The 20,961-nt window shown below is 35.6% G+C and overlaps 2 protein-coding genes across 5 annotated transcripts in view; both read left to right on the forward strand.

Moving 5' to 3' along the window:
• Positions 1 to 531: 531 nt before the first annotated feature.
• Positions 532 to 11,751, forward strand: LOC135688964 (uncharacterized). Its single transcript, XM_065206038.2, has 7 exons — positions 532 to 674; positions 1,632 to 1,827; positions 2,960 to 3,060; positions 4,282 to 5,067; positions 6,406 to 6,474; positions 7,375 to 7,461; positions 10,281 to 11,751. Exons 2-7 carry the CDS (start codon positions 1,641 to 1,643, stop codon positions 10,377 to 10,379), a joined length of 1,329 nt encoding a protein of 442 aa, XP_065062110.2. The 5' UTR covers positions 532 to 674; positions 1,632 to 1,640; the 3' UTR covers positions 10,380 to 11,751.
• A 1,119-nt stretch (positions 11,752 to 12,870) lies between these two features.
• Positions 12,871 to 20,961, forward strand: part of LOC135688973 (mitochondrial fission 1 protein) — a 39,385-nt gene continuing 31,294 nt past the window's right edge. For all 4 annotated transcript variants that reach the window (XM_065206052.2, XM_065206053.2, XM_065206050.2 and 1 more), the window contains exons 1-4: positions 12,871 to 12,969; positions 13,782 to 13,914; positions 19,481 to 19,551; positions 20,470 to 20,575. In XM_065206052.2, the coding sequence (XP_065062124.2) occupies positions 12,925 to 12,969; positions 13,782 to 13,914; positions 19,481 to 19,551; positions 20,470 to 20,575 (355 nt within the window). In that variant the 5' untranslated portion in view covers positions 12,871 to 12,924. The remainder of the gene's footprint in view (positions 12,970 to 13,781; positions 13,915 to 19,480; positions 19,552 to 20,469; positions 20,576 to 20,961) is intronic.

Below are 20,961 nucleotides of genomic sequence, written 5' to 3' on the forward strand. Positions count from 1 at the left end.
CTTATCAATGGTACTGTTAACACCAGCCTCAAAGTAAAAAGACAAGTCTGTGGTTTGCATTTCTGGTTTCTTTAGAACTCATTTTTGCGATAATTACAGGCCAATTTTAAACGAAGAGAGCACCCATGGCTAACTTTTGGTTACGTACAGGTTGATTCAAAATCGTATTCGATTACCAATAAGTACTTTGCCAAAAATTACTCATATCCCGAGATATTCTCATCGAATTTGATCGAAACTGAAAAGTTATCCTACTAAGAACTGGACGGGAGATTTTGAAATTTTATTACAGCGCTTCTTGTGGATCAATTTTTAGTGTTTTTTTCGCCCAGACCTTGGAGCCAGCTCTTAACAGTAATATACGTAAGGGCAGGGATGCAGTGCTATTAAAATAACAAGGGGGGCTCTTGCGCAAAACGCTGCGAAAAACAATAGCAAAAGTAGAAATTGGCTATTTTTTGGCATTTACAAGGGGACTCAGCCCCCCTGAGTCCCCTAGCACTACACAAAAACCAACTGGTAACAGGGGACTTTGAAGCTTAATTCTACTTCTCACTTCTGTGGAGGAGAAATGTTTACGTTCTTGAAGGGAATGTTTTTGTAGCCTGGCATCGCCGGCTTTCTTTGGAAAAACTTCCAAATTAATCATGGCAGCAAAGAGACATTAATCCAAGGTAAATGAATTTGAATTGAACTCCTTGCTACATACATTTTTTAATCGACCCCTGTGGCGAATTTATCTTGAGTGTTAAACTACAAATCTCGGCTTGATCGCCATTGTTTCTTTCATTTAGTAACGTTGCTTATTATAAAAGGGCGGGGACCTAAAGTAAATAAATGTGTAATCAGTTGATATTTGTTGATAAAACGTACTAGAAATTTACTTGGACAGTTAGTGTATTCTAGAGTTTGTAAAGCTCTTATTTCTCACATCAAATAGGCAAATAATAACGGTCAAATAAGTTAAGTGAGCAATATCAGAACTCTTGACAATATGCAAACACATTTGGTGTACATATTACACAAATCATTGACGTTTGTACAATCCTGTCGAAGTTTATATTCTATGTAAATTTATGTCGCACAGTTCATAGCTTTTTGGCCGAGTTTCAAAGCATAGTTGTGGGTTTTTTGAGCCAGGGATTATAAATCAAAGCACAAATCTTGGCACAACCCACAGCTCTTGATCAAAACCAAACATCAACATAGCCTTAGGTCAATCAAAATTAAATTTCTATTTCATCGTAGTTGTAAGAAACTAACTAATAAATTCAATAGCGCCCGAAAAGAAAGAATATTTTGCATTGCTGTGGTTGGCATCTGACTTTTCCCAAGCCCAATCTTTCTTCTCTTGTTTACGACCAGGAAAAGGGTTGTGCAACAGCATCTGATTTCTACTTTTGCTAGCTTTCAATTTCTTTCATTTGTTTAATAACCTTTCATTCCATCCTTATACTTCAATGGGTTTAATTTTGTGTACAAGGATCATGAAGCCCTTTACAAAATTATTCTGTATTTATATCCTATGCCAGTTTCAAACTGATACTCACATCATTGTCCAAAGTTATTTAGAGTATTAAGCTAAACACTGGTTGTTGATGTTTCATACTACACTCATTGAATGGTTTCAGATCATCAATATGCTGCACTTTTTAACATGGATCTTCCTGTTCCTAAAAGACATCAGATGGCAAGGTGAACTTGATAAAAAAGATGGAGATTCACCTGACATCAACCCAGGCAAAATTAATGTAAAGGTTGAAATGTTACCAAATGGAGGCAAAGGCTTAATTTATGAAGAAATAACAGAATCTAACATACTTGATGGTTGGTTGAAAGTTATTTCCATTTGCTGAATTCGTAAACTGAAACCCACAATTCAAACATGTTTATGTTAACATATTATCTAACTATTCTCTTACATTTTATGTTTTAACTAATTCTATTTCTAGCAAAGGGGTCAGCTTTATCAGGAGCAATTTTTTTCAAATATTTACCTAACTCTGCAATAAATAGTCTGATGAATTCAACTTTTATTTAAATTTGTGGAATTCAACAAAATATTTGAACAATTAAATGAATACGTGCTGATTATTGACATTAATTGACGATACAATGTTAAAGAGTAATAGATGCAATAAGATTTTTAAAAATTGTCCAGGACACTGAGAGGACGAAAAGGTTTTCAAGCCCACTGCCTTGTTGCTTAAAAGTTTTTGGCATAAGCTAGTAGGCTTTTAGCAGGGATTTGCTCAAGCTTTTAGATAAAAGAAATGTTGAAATATTTTAGAACATGTTTTTGATGGTTTCTTAAGGTGCATCAGGTCAAGCAAGAGTCATGTTCAGTTTTTATCTGAGATTTTACTGGGTACAGATGATGAATTCAAGTGGAAGCTGCAAGCCCCTGTCTTTGTTAAATATCACTCTGACTTCCATTCAAAAAAGGAGACTGATATTCTTTTATGATAATTATAATGATTCTGCAGAGGAAGCTTTATTCCTGAAAAGTTCTTTACAGTACAGTGTTAAGAATATTAGCATAAGATCATCATGGATATGACAGCAGTTGAAAATACTTCTGTTGCTGTTTAGACACCCTCAAGTAAATTTGAAAATGTTTATCATTCATTCCAGGTGCTCTGGCTAGAGCGATTTTTAATGAAAAGTAAATAGAATGATCATGTAGACAGGTTTTGTCCATTTTATATTTTCCGTGTTATCTTTTCTCTTTATTCTGGTGAACAAAGTAAGATTTTTATGTTAGAGTGCATCTGGAGTGTATTAGTTAAAGGCACTCGACAATGCTTAAGTGGCTTAACCATTCTATAAATCAATATTGGCCAATCAGTTGATAAACAGACTGCTTTAGCCACTTTTGTATCAGTCTGGTTTTTGCTATAAAAGTTTACTATCTTAAAGTTTGTTGTAGCTAATAACGTTATGATTGACAACATTTCAGCTGAACAATCCTTAGATGACATTTTGAATGATACCTCATGGAAGGCTGTTGATGGCTCATTGCAAACTGAAGCCTTCATAAATGAAGAAAAAGTGAATGAGGTAAGAAATTTCATCTTTGCAATTTGTATTTCCTGCTACCTAGCTTTCAAAGGCAGGTTAAAGACACTGAAATCTATGCTTATTGAGGAGTGTCTTGGTCCTTTCCCTCAATGTGGCCACACCACTTGATTCCTATGCTTGTCAAGCAAGGTCTTTGTCCTTTCTCTCGCTTGACCATACCTTGTGGCTCCTATGCTTGAATTGAAGAGACCTGGGGGCAGTTGCCCCTCCCTCACCAAGTTGAAGCAAGTCTGGTGCCTCTTTTTGTAAATTTTACACCCCTTTTGAAGTATGAGAATCAGGTGAAAAGTTTTTGAGACTTAGTTAGTTAGGGTCTGAAATTTTGGTATACAGCATACACTCGTCACCAATTTCCGAAAATTTTTCAGCGCCCCCACAACCAACTGCCCCTCCTTCAAATTTGCTCTGGATCCGCCCCTGCATGGATCTGCAGTCTTCGAGCCCTAACCATTGAGCCATCCTCACACCTTGAAGTGAAATTTCCCTGCTAACTGAAACTTTAGATGGTTTAATTTCAATAGGGCATTGAATGGGAAGCAAATGATTAAGCCTCACTTTTCCCTCAGACCATCCACTACAAATTTCATTTTGCAAGTCTTCTAGCTATCTCAATGAATTAGTTTTTCAGTCGCCCTAAGCATATTTTCTAATCATAAATGAATGAAGGAACAACCTCTGTAACTCAGTAAGCCAATTATATAACTCAGGAAGCAACTAGTTTTCAAAAAGGGCGTTTTCCAGTATCCCACAGGCATGGCCACAAAAGATATTTCCTAGACTTCTGGCTATATGCCACCAAACTTCCTTATTTTTTATAAGCATAAATCCTCAGTGTTCTTAGTTGCCAGCTTATGCTACGTAGAAATAGTTACCTTCAAATACCTTTTCTGTCAAAAATTTTACCCAAACAAACAGATGGACATAGCCATCTGTACCCCTTGAAGTCGCCTCATCATACTTAGTGTTTCCAAAATACCATAAAAAATTAATTGCTTTTATCCCTTGAACTATGCTCTTATTCTACTTTCTGGCCGCTCTTGTAAAGAGCATGCCTAACCTGTAGCAAAGCGATAGCCCTTTGACGGTTCACAAGGATTTTTGTTGCTATAGCATTTTATCAAAGCCATTTTTATACAATCGATGGCATCGTATCTTAATGCCCAAAAGACAATGTCTTAATGTCTTATTTTCTCTCCAAAGGTTTTGTTTAGTGCGAATCCGTCATATGATGGCATTGGAGAAATTGACACTGAAGCTGGAAAGGGAAGGTCTAAAGTACAAAGAGTCAAAAGCTTTGTTGAGTCAGTTGGAGACGTTGCTGATGGAGATACTGTGAAGAATGCGACGATTATTAAAAGAGCGGACTCTTTCAAAAATGAAGAGAAAGGCAGATTTATCACGAAGCATAAGAAGGGGCAACAGACTTTAACTGACGAACCTATTATTGAGGCAAGAAACTCTTATGGTGAATCGGCAATGCACAGTGGCGAACATGTTGTGGATGGTACTCCCAGAGAGGCTAGTAACAACGCCGGTTATATTTCTGATCTTATTGGAAATATGTTACAAAAGAAAGAAGAAATATCAACGGACAATGGCTATGGAAAGGTATCAAATACAGGGAGCGGTGATGCAGGAAAATCTAGATATACCTCTAAAAAAGATGTAACTTTAACGAAAACGTTTGATCGCAATGTAAATAATCTGAATGGGCAGTCAGGGAAAAGAGCAGTATACAGCAACTATGAAGCGACAGTTAAAGTTGCACCGGGAAATGTTGGGTCAGTTGTAAGTAGCGACACAGCTGACAGGTGTTCTGAAGATCATAAACGGAGTAGGAGTGATTCATGGGACTCTCTCGACTTGAAATTGTCTGGTAACCTTGAAGGAGGAGAACGGCACCAAATGGAGACAGCAGTTATAGGCACAGGGGTACAGAAAGAAGAAAATGCAAAAGCAGAGGATCGAGCAGTGGGCAAATTAAAGGTGAGTAGGACTATTATAGGTTTATAGTTAGGATTAATAGAAGGTTTATATAGAACGATAGAAATGGAAGAGTAGCTCGAGTTTTAGGTGAACAATCGTTTCGTGGTACAAAACTTGAAAATGGCTTTGAAAAAATCAAACATCTAGTAAACTAAAGCTTTTCGTCTGACGATCTTCAGAGTTTAAAACGTCAGAACATAGATCGTCAAAACATGTTTCGGTCTATGTTCTGACGTTTTAAACTCTGAAGATCGTCAGACGAAAAGCTTTAGTTTACTAGATGTTTGCTTTTCTCAAAGCCATTTTCAAGTTTTAGGTGAGTTTATTGTGTGTGGTTAGTGTCCTAGTTTCTCTCAAGACAGTCTTCAGAAATATTGGAAATCTTAAAGGCATTGAGTCATGATAAGAGGATCGGGCATACCCAAACGTTCCCAAATCCGCTGGGTCGTGATTTTCGTGCTGTGATGCTATTGGTTGTCCTGGAACTGGTCATATGAACTCAGCTCGTACTGATTAACAGAACAGTGTTTCCATACATAGCAAATTGTGACCGACGGATGCCATCATCACATGAAAATTGAGTGATCATGCCGTATTAGTTCAAACCCTACAAATGAGGCCAGTTTTCCCATCGGTTCTCTTGTTTTGATCTAGATTTTAGTGAAAATATGGTGATATTTCAATCAGGTCTTTTTGCTTGTAACTATTAACAGAGTGGAAGAAAAAAGCATCTCTTGTTCCATTAAAACACAGCTTATCAAATGGTCCTAAGTTTTAGTTTATACTTATGTTAATAGCTCCGAAACAAGAGATCGTGAGGTATTTGTGGTTTTCAAAGCTTTGAAATGCATCACAAGAAAGTCTTCCTTTTTAAGTCGCTTGGCAATTAAAGGTGGTTTGAAATTCAATTAATTATTGCTTCAAATATAATATAGTATACGCTAGGGTATCAAAAGTATTGCAGCACCTTGCTGAAAATGGCGACACTTTTTGTCAATTTTTTGACAATACAAAACATTTGGATGCATGAATTAGGTGAAATAGGCGTATTTCATAGTAGATTTCGTTGGGAAAAGTTTGAAAATTTTGCTGACGCCATAGATAGGTTAGAAATTTTTAAATGTAACAATAGCTTTCGATCATTCATGCGCCATTTCTCCTCCTTCGAGGTGGTGCAGTACTTTTGATACCCTAGTGGATATTGTAAACCTTAAACCGTGTGAGTTGAGAAATGTAAGACCGAAGAAAAATATAATGAACAGGAACAATTTCACTATCTTACTAATGTTTGATTCAACCCAACTCCAAAATGATGTCATATTTTCTTTTCTTTCATAGATATCCAGTAAGAAAGCGATGTCACCAGTGCACAATGAATCACCCAAGGCTGAATTTCAAGATTTTGACGTAAGAGGCTTTATATTGTAGAAAGCGGTTTGTTATTGTTCTGTTTCATTGACGGAAGTATAATTTTGCAAGTTATAAAGCTATAACCTTTAATTGTTATGAAAAGTGAAGTCGGAGATTTTCATCTATGAGCACTGGATGATTTTTATATTTGTCAGGTATCACGTGTCATCAATCGGTGAATTTGATTGGGCAAATGAACAGCCGATCAAAACTTGACCAATCCAGCGACATGTTGTGATCTAGACACTCAGAAATACTACCTGATTTCGAATAAGCAGATAAAGTTTTTTCCGGAGGTTTTGAGTCAATCTACTCAATGTAAAATTAGTTTTGAGATAATGATGAGATAACATTAAAAATCCAATACCTTGTATTTTGATAAGACTAGTAATCGTAAGATCGTCAGAATTTGCCTAGAAGTTGTCAATCTTTTTAATTGAGAGGTTGGTAATATTGCAAAAAATACATTGGAATGACGATTGAATGATCTTTGAAGTTGTTTTTAATAGGAGGAGTCAGTTCAATGGCCTGTTTGACTAGAGCGATTTGTCAGGCAAAGCTGAAGTGACCAGAAGTTTAGTATCAGACTTTAGTATCTGAGTTTAGGTATCAGACAGTGTTCTCAAAGCTTGTGTCAAGTGATAGACTTGGACGAGGCTTGGATCTCGAGAGGGGCTCGGATTCTTGCCTTTCCGCACCGTCTAAGTTCCATCCGCGCCTGATCTCTGGCTAGTAAAGTGATTGGCCCCGGTCATTGCTCGTTTTCTGATTGGCTTGTTTTCTAATGGCCAATCTGGCTCTTGTACCGATTTATGTCAATAGAATCTTTCCCATAGAAATCTCAGTCTTTTCCAAGAACTTTTATCCTTTTCTAAGAAATATTCTTTTTTTCCAAAGGTCATTATGCGAAGAAGGAAACTGCACACAGATACTATGCAAAAAGTTAGCGATACGTTTGGGGATTTTGGTCATCGTGAAGACAAGGTTGGTAGTTTATAAATCTATTTTCATTGCTTACTTTGTTATTGGGAAAATTCGTCTGTGACAGCGTAAAAACCAAGTATACGCAAGGGTGAATCTGGCGGTGACTGTGCGCCGCGTATGATGAACCGTGGCCAAATTTTTCTTGCGCCAAATTAGATAAAGTATTTTTGATTCTACATTTCCCATTGAACAATCTTTAGAATGACTACGTGAAAATGATCAGATAGTGATTCCTTAAAGAGCTTTTTGTCACTAGATAACATTATAACTTAAAAATCCAAAATGCGGCGCCATGTCTTTCCTCCAGCACCAAAGTCAATCAGACGACTGCTCTGCGACAAATCTTTGCGTCAAAGAATTATCTACCTGATCCTGATGCCGAAAATCTTCAGAAAATTGCTCCCAAATTCACTGTGCCGAATACGTGCCTGCAAATTGAAAATTATTTCGTGTTAGTTTTGAGAATTATTTAAGCTAAATGTTTCATGAGGTGTTTTTTTCAAATTGCAAGAGACCCACATTGTAGTATGCTGTGTTTTCTCTCGTTATGCTCTGAATGTGGATATTAGGTTCTACTATGGATCTTAACGATTCTACTATGTCAGCGCAAAGGTGGCCCTCAGCTACATAAACTGAAGATTTCTGGGATCTTTTGTGAGAAATTGCTGATTGTTACGCTTGACAAATCACGTAACCGACCAATCTTGTACCCGACAAATCATATAGCCGACAATTCATAATCATGTTGCTGACAAATCCTGTTGCCAACAAATTTTGCACCCGACAAATCAAGTACCCTGACAAATTATGGACCTTCAACTGCCCATCACAATGGTCACGACTATAACCTCCGAGCCGAAGATCCAATTTGCATTTGGTTAGTCAGATCCCAAAGTATGAGTAACCCTGACAAGATCATATTATAAATTTCAAATACGGAACTGTTGATTTTAGTGGTTGAGCATTTTTCATTGCTACAATAAACATTATCGATTACAAAGACAAAGAAAAACGTGTGATGTTTCTTGTAAGCTGTGCACTTAAGACACTTAACTGTCAGTGTTACTTTAAAGGGGGGGGGGGGCTCTCTCTAGTCCTCATCATGGTTCCCACCTTTTTCAACTTCTTTTGTTTGTTCAATAAACTATTCTTCTGGCTTTTGTTTATGGTTTCCACTGCGCGATTATCACGATTATGGCGACAAGTTCAACTTCTAATTGCTGTAATCGTGCTAATCATGCAGTGGAAACCAGGCTTATTCATGGCTGTGGGAGAAAAAGAGCGTTGAATTGAATGATATTGTAAACTGAAATTGTTTACCTGCGTATGGCCGTATTGACATTCAAAATATCGGTTATTTATTAGGTTTTTTCGCCTTTCAGGGTTTTTCCTATGCTAACATGTAAAATTTATACTTCATAGTTTTGAAGGTTGAACATACTTATCAGAATGCCTAAAAATTATCATGATTTTCCCAAACGGATGTTAATTTTTTTATAAAAGAAACAAAAGCTATAAGAAATGACTAAAATGTGTTATCCAGCAGATTCAGACATAAAAAGCTTTGAGCTGCCTTCTGGTGTCTAGGTTGAGTTTTTTGTTATTTTGTGATTTTCATCGTGTCATGATGTTTATGCAAACATGTTTTGCTGTTGTACACACATTGCTTTGTTTTCAAACTGGTTGCTGTGCAGGAGGCGCAAAGAAATAATTCTTTCTCCATCCCCTGCTTTGGGAGATTCTTGTTATGTTATTGTGAGATTGTACACTTTGACGTCATCAGATTAATCTTGTTTATTTTTCTTTATGCAGCATTAATGAATAAAACATTTGAGTCCAAATTGTGTACAAACATTTATGTAATCAACTTGTTTTTGGTCACCTATTCCCTTTTTCTCAAAAGCATCAACATTGAACACGAACATGTTAAAGGCACGGTGGCTGAGCTATTTCGATGGGCTATTTCTAACTCTGAATATTCGTCTTACAGGGTATAGTGTCTTTAAGAAGAAAAGATATACTTAAACTGACCAGTAGATATTTACAATACCTGTAGCAAGGCGATATTGACTAGAGACACAGACTAGATAATATTTTCAGTATTTCTATTAATTGGTAGAGAACACAACTTCTTCAGTCTTAAACGCCGAGTACTTCATGTAACGATAGAGTCGCATCATCAACAAAAATATAATTTTAAAAGTTAGTCAGCATCAAAGAAGTAAACTTTTCTCATTATTTTTAGTCTGTTGATATTTATCTTATTTCTTGCTATTTTATCAGTGCTTTTATCTAAGATATATGTTCTTCATTTCATGTTTTGGCTTTGTATTGAAAGATTAACACATTTCATTACCTTTTTGTTAGATATTGTTTCATCTCTTTGATATTTTGTTGTAAAGATAATTTCTAGCTGAACCTTAAACGCCCTTAAAGGAAGCAATTACAGCAAAGGACATTTTATTTTGAACATAGCTTCAGTAGAGCGTAGACGTAAATGAGACTCCACATCGTTGATTTTATCTTTAAATATATACGAAACGTGTCTGTATACACTTATAATTTAAGGGCAATTTGTTAGCCAATCATAAACTTATAGCGTATCTTTAGCGTAACATCACTACTTCAAAAGATTAACCTTACAATTTATGGCGTAAATATAATACGTAAAAAGACTGGGACGAGTATATATACAAAGGCAGCATAATAGCAGGGATCCCCCAAACATACGAAGGCTGCATAATAGCAGGGCCAAAGGAATCCCCCAAAATGGCGTGGGCTGTGAAATGTACTGACTTCACAATATGTTGTTTTTCTAGATTTTCGGATCTTCGGAGAACAAGAAGATATCTCATCGGTGGAGCTTGGTTCAACAGGCAGTTAAAAGTAAAAGTTATTTACAGTTTGTTAATAAATAGGAGGGAACATTAAAACTTTTCCTGACATCGAATGTACTAAATTCATTAATGCTATTTTTACCAAAGGGAAGAAACATTCTTAGGTATAATTTTTAATAAGTTAGAATACTATTTGTCTTATTTTTGCTAGGAGATACTATAGTATCTGCATTTCATTGTAAACGACCTCGTGTGTTATAGTTTTGGACTTGTTAGTTTTGGACTTCTAGTTAAAGTTTTGAACCTTGAAATTCTGTTTTATTGTATGGCATGTATTATTAAATGGAATTTAAACATATATTCCCCTTCGATAAGAAATACTTTACAAAGACGATAGGCATTAACACATCCCTAACTATACATGAGTAACTGATCTACAACAAAAGTAAATTCTGATGTCTGATAGGCTAAGCTGCGGTTTGAGGGACTGTGGGGCCCGGGACCAAAAATTTGCGGGGCCCTATTTCTTTACAATTTCTATCTTTTTTGTTAGTTGTGGGGCCCCTTAGGCTACCATAAGCGCGGGGCCTGGGGCCATGGCTCCCCTGGACCCCCCCCCCTTAAAACCGCCACTAGCTAGGCTAGAGTTCGATCACAAGTGCTTTCAGCCATCTTTATATGCTTGGACTCCCTTTTATCATTATGGGTATACGAAATGGCAAACAGGTTGATATGGTGTCCAATATTTGTAAAAGCTTTTAGGGGACGCAGAAAATGAATAATTTGTAGATTTAAATATACCGTGAGTGACTTTAGACTCGAATAAGAGAATCGAGAAGCGAATAAGAGAAGTTTCCATACGTTTCGATTTACACCAATCCTCACCTCAGTTCCAAACGTCTCCACTGTATTCAAAGTTCAATCGTTTGCAATTAATTGCTGCAAGTTCTTTTCGTTATGGTTTCAAATTTATTTTTCACGAAGCCATAATTGCCAATATACTAAAAATACTACGTCGCACGTCCAAGTTATGAAATGGTTTATCTTTGAAACTCAAGCCAGGATGTCCATACAACACAGGGATACAACGTTAAACGTTTGAGCTTAATATCATTAGAATTTCCACAGTCTGAAACTGTGTCACACGCGAGACCCCTTAATTTTTGCCTTTATTTCCAAGTATTGCAAATTGCATCGATGGACTCATTTATTTTAAATACTATTATGTAATATTTAATCTAGATTTTAACATGTATGTACAGAAAAGTTTTATTTTTATCAATAATGGATATTGTCAATTAGGCTTACGATAGTATCGATAGTATCAACAGTATATTCTAGTCTTAACAGTAAATTACGTTGTAGTTTAAAAGTAAATTCTCACAGTATTGAATTGAGTTTCACTGTTTCTATAAACTGGATTTGACCCCCCCCCCCCCCTGGCTATATAACAAGCTTTTGAGTAGTGAGAGCGATTACACTATATACAAGCAAGAAGAAGGTCATAGCATAATTAACATAATTAACATATACGAGTATTTAGGATCAAGTCCTATTGCAGCTAGTGTAGCCTGCCTGCCTACTGTTCTCATGACCCAATTGAATTGTATCGTTGAGCAAATCCACCTCATTGGATTCACGAAATTTTCTGCGTTTATATAAACCTTTCCAAAGTTCCACACAGAATCAATAAATTTGCGAAAATAGAAAGAAGATTTTAAGATCTACGGTTTGAAAGTTAAAAATTGCATAATATATTCATCACACTCTAATACTATAAAAATGATATTGTCCTTAATATTATCTTCAATTGCGAAGTTTAAATTCATTTTTTTTAGAACGTGAATGAGACGGAACCACATCTTCCACGCAAATGCATAAACCATTTCACGAAACACAAAGCTTTTACATAATAATAATCAATCTAACAGATTACAATATAAATTGGCATTGATATCATTTTTTTCATAATAATTTAAGTTGGCTTAATTTTTCCATATGCTCGTGTGAAGCATATTAATGTGGCTTTTTATTAAGTCTAGTTAAATTCTTAGATAAAACATAAACTGGTCTGAAAATTACAAAGTGAAAAAATGTGGAATGAGATAAAAAATAGGAGGAAGAAATCAAACCTTTCTAAATTAAAGTGCTGCTTCAAGGCTCTTTACAGGCCTGTAGAGAGCTAAACCGAATTGGGGGGGGGGGGGGAGGCAAGGATAGAAATATAGCTTTTTCTATACCTGCCTTAAGAAATACTGTCATATTAAGCTGCCCTTATAAGATCTTCAAACACAATTTTCGCAAATTATGGGGGGCATTGCCCCTTTTGCCCCCCCCCCGTGTCTACGGGCCTGCTCTTTATTATATCCATTAAATGGATTAGAAAGGGTAAAGCAGAATGTAGCGTTCCGTATTCTAATCTCCTTCATTTGCAGTGCAAATTTTTCAATTGTTTTAAGAAATTTCATAATATTGCAATTGCTTTTTTATCAGAAGTTTCCCAACGTCCCAATTACGTCATTTGCAGAACACTAGCTCAGCATTACGTCATTTACCGATGATGATGAAACAAATCTATATCTTTTTTTCTTGATTGAAGTGAATTGATGTGAAGTGTTACTCAAAAATGGCTGCACTTGCAGAAGATTTCGTTGATGAGGAAGATTTACAGGTAGTTAATTTGTGGTTTACTTTTTGTTACCTGCCCACCAGTTCTATCACGAAACAGGTATTAAACCAGCTGAATTCAAGTCCCGAGTGAAGTTTCATTACATTGTAATTTTACTTTTAGGCCTTCAATTTAGGAAAGGAATTTTATTTAGGCCTTCGATAAAATATTCTCAAACAGCTACATACCAACATATGACCTGCCTTTTACACTTTGCCCAGCAACTTGCCACAAAAAATACTTTGTAGCATGTACGTGATTTATTGGAAAACACAAGGAATTCACCAGTTCAATAGAAGGCCTCATTTTAAAAATATTTCGAACTTATTTCTACTTCACTTTAAAATTTGTACTTCGTTTTAAAATTATGTAGCAGAGTTTTGGTCTACATGCAAGGTTTCATGATGATAACTCTCACAATATTGATTTTAAGTTGACAATAATATTAGTTAAAAATGTCTTAAGGGTTTTGACCTTGACTAGTGATTGAGGAGGATGAAAAGTTCAACACAAAACAATTTTTGCTGTAAAACCTTTTATTAGTTTACAAACTGTCAGAGCCATTCTCTTAATAGAACTTTGTACTCATCAATGGTTCCTTTTTTAAATGGAAGTTTCACAGTTTCTTAATTTTTCTTATGCCTAGTAATAGTTTCTTCAGTTGTCATTCATACTAATAATGTTCAGTCATCATAGTACTAGGTTTCTTATGAACCAGTTTCTTATAATGAATAAACTGTAAAGCTATTCACAGTGAACTAGTTTTTTAATCCAACATGCTGTCTAACTGCTATTTTTATTTATAAATAAAACAGATATTCAAAGAAAGATATGAAAAAGAAGAGACTGCTGGAATGGTGACAAATGATATACAATTTCAGTATGGAATGTGTCTAATTAAAAGCAAGTATAAAAATGATATAAGAAAGGGAATAGAATTGTTTCAAGGTGAGTGAAGTCTTTCCAGCATTAAATTCTTCTATGACATAATAAGCTGAAGTTTCTTATAACTGCAATTGGATCTTTGGGTTGTGAGCATAAATTATAGGGACTCTTTCAGAAGCAGTGCAAAAATACATGAAGTAACTTGATAAGTTCCATTTCTCAAATAATCACATATCCTTTGGTTACAGACAGATTTGTTTCTAGTTTCCTGGCTGGTGAGAGAGGGCAGGTGATGGGACCATTTTAAGAATGGATTTGATTAAATGTAGTAACATGCCTTAAAATGGTAAAACAGCAAAGTCTTTTAACCAGTGGTGGCTGACACTAGTTAAGCAAAAAAGGGTGGTGCAGGTGGTGCTGTTTTAGCAGAGTGAACCAGCTAGAGAAAGGGTGGTGCAGGGGCGTAGTCCCTGGAAATTTTTTGTTTTACAGCTTATTTGGCCATTGTTAATGGCAGGTAAGAGGTTTTCATACAATAGCTCGATTTGTTTGATGTCATGTGATATTGCCAGCTGCAGGGGTTAAATGGCCTTGCAGCATTTTATCACTAGAAGGAGGAATCTAGTACTGTGAACAATTTTTTCTTTGTTGGATTGTCGAAAGAAAAATGGTTTTACGTCAGGTTGCGTCATAAATGACAATGAGAGAGACTTTGGCAGTACTTGATGAATGAATTCTAGTACCATGGTGTACATAAAGGGCTTATTCAATGCCAATCTTTCAATGAATTAAGATATGGTGTTTTCCACTGCTCTTCCATTTTTCTATTAATTAATTTATCATAGAGAAAAGGAAAACCATACAATACAAAAATATTTCAAACTTCCAAAAAAATGGTACTAGACGGGTACCACTACTAGACTGGTATTGGGTTCATGAAATGCTAAATTATTTGTTGGGTCTTGAATGTGAGAAAAATTTTAAAAAATAGAGAAAAATGTGGTTTACCTCTAAACATCATTTATTTTTTATTGATTACTGATGAAGACTTCATAATCATAAGAGTATTCAGAATGATATAAGGAACTCCCACAAAGCTAACAACTGGTTGAGTCAAAAAAGAGTTTTGTGTATTTGATTTCTGTGTCCATATTTGTAGCTGAAGGAATGGTTTGCAAATTTGTACCCTTTCAAGTTATTTGCTCAATTCTTTTAGTTGGCAGTGAAACTAAGGGCCTATTTACACGGGATCGGATCCAAAAGGATCCGTACCCAAAGCGGTACGGATATACTTTGCGTTTACATGGGACCTGGCGGATCCGATCCCATTTGGATCAGCTATCCATGCCCGTTTTGGATTGGTTTTTAAAATGGTCTCGTTTGGATCCAATCCCAAAAAGGTCTCGTGTAAACGGTTGGGATCTGATCCAAACAGGTACGGATCCAAAATAAGGGGGAAGATATCCATATTGAGGAACTTCATAGATTGCATTCCTAGACTTGACCCAAAAAAGACATGAGATTTATTGTTTCGAATCTTTCGATTTTGTTTAATCTCAGCTATTAAGTCTATTTCTCAAAATGTCTGTTTTTTCAAAGTGAATAAAGAAGTTTTTAAAGGACCATAGAGCAAAGTTTTTTGGTTGGACTGATGAGGAGTCGGCTTTAATGCTGAAAGATGTACTGGAATATAAAGTAAACAAAGTCCAAGGACCATCTAATTGAAAAGCAAAAAAACAAAAATATGAGGGCAGAGACAATAGCTTTCAATCGATGAAAGGATCAATTATTTTCTCCCATCTGAGGTTGAATAATTGCGGCCAAAATTCTGTAATTAGATTGCACATACAAATCCACGCATCTTGGATCCATATGGATCCAGTCCCGTGTAAAAGCAAATATTTTTGGATCCGATCCGGTGTAAACAGGCCCTAAACCAACCAGCAAAATGAAATTTATACTCCACAAATTCTTCTTTAGGCTACATATAAAGCTTACAATAAACGTGATCGAATCACATGGTTTTGATTTTGTACTGATAGAACACATGGAGGATTTCTTGACTCATCCATTATTATAGTTATGTCAGTCTCATAAAACGTTAGAATGCTATTAAAACTTTCCTACCCTGGGTACCAGACTCTGGCTCCTGGGGTAAAACTTCAATGAACAAGGAAAATATGAAATAAACTGGCTCTTTTTTGAGGGTTCTTCTGTGGCCAATAGTGAACAATTTCAAGCTTTAGGCAGCATACAAACAAGGAATCAATACATTGTTATTCTTTGCTTCTTTGAGCATTCCCATTTTTATCACAGTGCCATGGATACGAAAAATGGGATAAACGATAGGGAGCTTAATTACAAGGTAAGGTCACATTCGCACAGCTGGTATAGTTAAATGCTCCAAAATTCCCTGTCCAAAGTATCCTTGGAAGTGCTGTGGGTTTTGCCCTGAATTCTTTTGCCATTGATAATCCTTCAATTTCATAATGCATAGGTGTACATAGTAAGATCTCTTCTGAAGGAAAATGGGGAGGTGTATTAAAATAAAGGCAATCGGGCTGTTATGTGCAGCTGAAAAGTGTTTGAAATAGAGCAAAATAAATACAAGCATGAAATACACCCACTTCTGTAAGAAAGCACCGATGAGAAACTCACATAGCCTCTCGACTCCCAGAAAACGAAGAAACTCTACTTCAAGCAATTAGAGGTCAATTCAGTTAAGAAACTTTTCCCACTTTCTTTCATGATTTAGTTTGGTTCCTCCTTGTAATTACATGGGTTTAAAAAGCTAGACCATAAGGTTATCCTCGATGAATTATAATAAATTGTGAAAATAAAGTGAAACTATAAGATGATGTTAATTGTGTATCGTTGATAAATATAATATACTTGCTCCTGTGCTGTGCATATGATCTCAAGATCATATATGGAGCAGGGTTTTATTTGTTATTTTTTTGGGTGTGCAAGACAAGAAAAATTATTTTTTGGGTCAATTTCTATGCTAAAAATTTTTTTTTTGGGCTGATGGTTGGTACCCCAAAATGAGCATATATAAGAGTGCCCCCCCCCCTCCCTGGGCAACAAGGTCAGCAAGGACCACATCAATTACTGAATTAACTCATCATAGACCAAACCAAGTTGTTTTCGGGTCAAAGATGCCTATCCTTAGGGCCAGAGATTTTGAACGCTTTGCCTGAAGAAATTGAATTAGCTGTAAACATTCAAACATCTAGAAGACTGATAAAACAATGGGATGGGCCAACTTGCAGCGGTAGTAGCTATCAACCTGAATATGCATATCATATATACATTGTTATTAGTTCAAACATTCAAATTTAGATTATTTTCTTTTGAATCACAACAATTATACATTGCTAATATCTTAAATATTCTATTTAATAATATAATAATAATAATAATAATAATAATGAATCGTGACCAGTATCTCCACAGGGTGGCTCTTCATCTGGTTGTTAAATACTACACGATGTATATGAAAAGTTGCTATATGAAAAGTAAAGATTAAAATGGTTTAAATTCGATAAAATGTAAATTGGAATTAAAAGTTAGGTTCTTCTCTTTATTAATCAAACTAAAAGCCTCTTTTTTGCTTCAGTAAGAAAATATTCTTTAGATTTTGATGAGAATTCGGCTTTCGTTTTTGAATTTCTTATCGCATTTGGCATCTTGTTAAAAATTTCAGCTGCACTGTTCCTCATAATTTTAGAATTTGTTGTAGTTGCAGTTTATGGTGCAGAGTTTGATCTCAGATGTTTACTGTTTTCTTTTAATGATATATCAATATATGCTGGTTTGTTATGATCTGTCATATAATTAAAAGCCAGCTTCGCAAGGTGCCATTCTCGTCTCTCTTTCATAGGTAACCAGCCTAATGATATGATATCCTTTTCTTTAACGTAACGGCCTAGAACAAAACTTGCAGCTGCATTCTCCAGCTTCTGTAGTCGTTTTTGTAGTTAAAATGAAAGAGGATGAAATACTACATCGGCATGATTCATTTTGGATAATATTACCAACTCAGCAACTTGCTTTTTCAGTTTTAGTGTCATGATATTTTTGAATTTTTTTACTATGGCAAGAGCTCCAAAACAGGATGATGTTATCTTATTTAGATTAGTTTCGTTTGAAGCTAGAGAGAATTTTGAATTGAAATAAGATGGAAACAAACAAGCAAGCAAGCAAACAAACAAAAAACCAGGATCCTGATGAGGCTGAAAAACGACTAGTTGTCTGTGATGTTATAAAATACACAAATGTTAGAATTTTTGACGTTTGATCACATAGCCTGAAATGACACCATGAATTATCCTGAAGGTGCACAATCAGTTAACAAGTTAGGATCAAGTTTTCTCGGCACCTGTTAATCTTCTACCATATCCCACTGTAATGATATCAATTGTTCATCTACAATTGATGTATAAAGTGGTTAAGTAGTTTTTCACTGCATCAAAATTTCTGGAATGAACAAGAAAGTTTGGATGATATATGTAGATTTTATGTACATGATAAAATCTCCTTACCTACAAAAAGATTATGAATTTCTTATGTAGAAAAACTCTTGTTTAAGCTAAGATTCCCAAATTTTATGACGAAAGCTAATTTTATTTTACATTCATCAAGGAATTAAAATTGGATGATGAGCAAAAGTTGACTTCCAAAGCTCTAATCCCCAAAAATATGGTCAATTATTTATTGTGATGACCCACACCTGCCACCAATACAACAAAGTTTGCAAGCTATTTATTTTGTAATGATAACAGAGGCATGTCACGCTTGATGTGTAATTCTCGTTAGCTTCGCTATTTGCAGGTTTGTTTGTGGCACCTTTCCCATCAGACTTACTGGCCGTCTCTACCAGTATTAGCTTAGCATTCACAGCCTGAATTCTGCTATGTTCTGCATATTTTCACCGTTTAGGTGAAACAGCTTTGTCTTGAGTTTAAGTCGAATTCTTCATCAAACATTAGGTGCTTACGCAACATGTTTCCATGATTAGGGATCCTCTCTTGTTCATAAAAGGGATTATAAATTCGTTTATGATGTATAAACAGCATGCAGGAGAGTGTTTTTAAATTGGCTTATGATCGAAAAAGCTTTGATTATTTACAAACTTCCTTTTTTACCTATTTTAAGATGATTTAGGATCAACGCTGTTCTTTAAAGGTTTTTACCATGCATAAAATTTGTTTGAATATGACACATTAAGAACTTTTTACTAGATTGCTTCTCTGTTTAGCGAGTAACCCCATCCTATGAATCTCCTATGTTTCTGTTGCGTTTGAAATTAGTCGTAATGAAGCAATGTGCTTATTGAATGTAGTACAGACATTTCTCGTCAGTGTCTGCAGATAATTTTGCAAGGAAACCTATGACAGCTGCCTAGCTAAAGAGTTGATTGACTAGACCATTTCAAATGTTTCATTACTGACAAGACTTATGGCTAAAATGGAGACAGTTAGGAGTGCTTGCTGAGGAAAGCTTGTAGTTACTAGTTTTCATACTATTACTAGCTTTGTTACTAGTTTTAACGTCATCTCTTTTTATACTTGTTTATTACTTATTAGATCTATTCGTTTTCTTCTAAACCATTTCTATCTGGTTCTAGATCTCTGCACACGAGGTTGCGATCAACGGGATTTTCTGTTTTTCCTGGCATTGGGGTACTACAAACTAGGGGTATGTGAAGCATTTTTTTATGTCTAGTTCTAGTTCATGTTCAACCTTCATGTCTTTGATCAAACATAGGAAGTGTCTACCAAAATAACGGTCTTGGTCTGCCACAACAAAACGATTTGTATCACTTGCTCAATTTTGCTGTACATTGAAATTCAACATATAAAAGACGAAAGAGGATGACCAGAATGTGCTCTTTAGATGCCAAGACGACATTTGAAGTTGTCCTTTAGCACTGTCTCAACCCGTAATGTGCATTGTATGAGTTCTTTAAGCTACGATGTTACCTTTGCTGTTCGTTGGTAGCCAGGCAACTAACTCGATGGCAAACTATCTTTGAAAATTTGGAAGAAATTAAAGCTGTCTCTTGGGAAAGGGGGGGAAGCCTTGTTAAAAACTCAGGGAAACCTTTACCAGTGAATTCAGTCCTCTTGTAGAGGGTATCCGTTTTATGAAAGTTAAGTGTGTTATACGCATGAAATGTCAACTGTACTATTTCATCGCAATTAGAATCAGCTCGTCCTAAAAGGTAACCAATACAATCTCAGCTAAAGCCAGAAAGGGTTTTTAGGTGATATGAGGAACGTCCCTTGTTGGAAAAGATACCTATACTCTGGTCTGGCATTCTTACTGGTTTTTAAAATCAATGTACTTGTAATTGTTTCTAAATCAATGCAAGAAGGCTAGCCTATTGTGTCCCTTCCCCTTTTACAGATTCTATCGTTTAGCCAGGCAATTTAAACCATTTTAAACATAGTGATATAGGTATATGTATAGGCCCTTGGGTATAATTAGTAACCCCAACATACAGTACCAACAGGGCATTACCAACTGAACAAACTGCCATTAACCTTAACCTCTTTTTCGGTTCGAGCCTTGTTCTGGTTTTTTTGTTCTAACTAATGAAACATCGGCTTTTAGCAATGGGAGCCTGCGATGAAATGTATCCAGCGGCTTTTGAATATTGAACCTAACAACCACCAAGCAATTGAAATGAAGGAACTTATCAACAAAAAAATGAACAAAGGTTAGTTATGTTGTTCAATAAATTTAAGATAACTATCGATCTTGTTTTTGCGGAAATGAAATACTGCTGTCAAGTTTTAGTACCATTGAGAAAACATTTTGCCGTTACAGAACTCTATTTACATGAATTTTCTAAATAATTTTAATGTTGCAAAATTGACCTTAGTAGTTTTTTAAGTTGGGCAAAAAGAATGAAACTGGCCTTGTTAACCAATTTGTTAGTTTTTATAGATCGTATTGAGCTTTTGCATTGATCCTCCCCCTTAGTTCATTGTTTATTTCTTTCTTTGGATACGCAGCATGCTGAATTTGAATGAAGAGAGGGGGTAGATGCTGGACATTGTATGCATGCTACCTGGCATTTGTTCAGGCCATTACGACTGTGCA

This window comes from Rhopilema esculentum, chromosome 9, assembly GCF_057945365.1.
Source record: "Rhopilema esculentum isolate cy_ngs chromosome 9, ASM5794536v1, whole genome shotgun sequence".
NCBI lineage: Eukaryota > Metazoa > Cnidaria > Scyphozoa > Rhizostomeae > Rhizostomatidae > Rhopilema > Rhopilema esculentum.

Excerpts from the sequence above, each read along its gene's own strand:
- LOC135688964 (XM_065206038.2), top strand. The coding sequence starts at position 1,641 with ATGCTGCACTTTTTAACATGGATCTTCCTGTTCCTAAAAGACATCAGA. Across the intron at positions 5,068-6,405 it reads GAGCAGTGGGCAAATTAAAG|ATATCCAGTAAGAAAGCGAT; the intron begins GTGAGTAGGACT and ends TTTCTTTCATAG. Across the intron at positions 7,462-10,280 it reads TTGGTCATCGTGAAGACAAG|ATTTTCGGATCTTCGGAGAA; the intron begins GTTGGTAGTTTA and ends TTGTTTTTCTAG.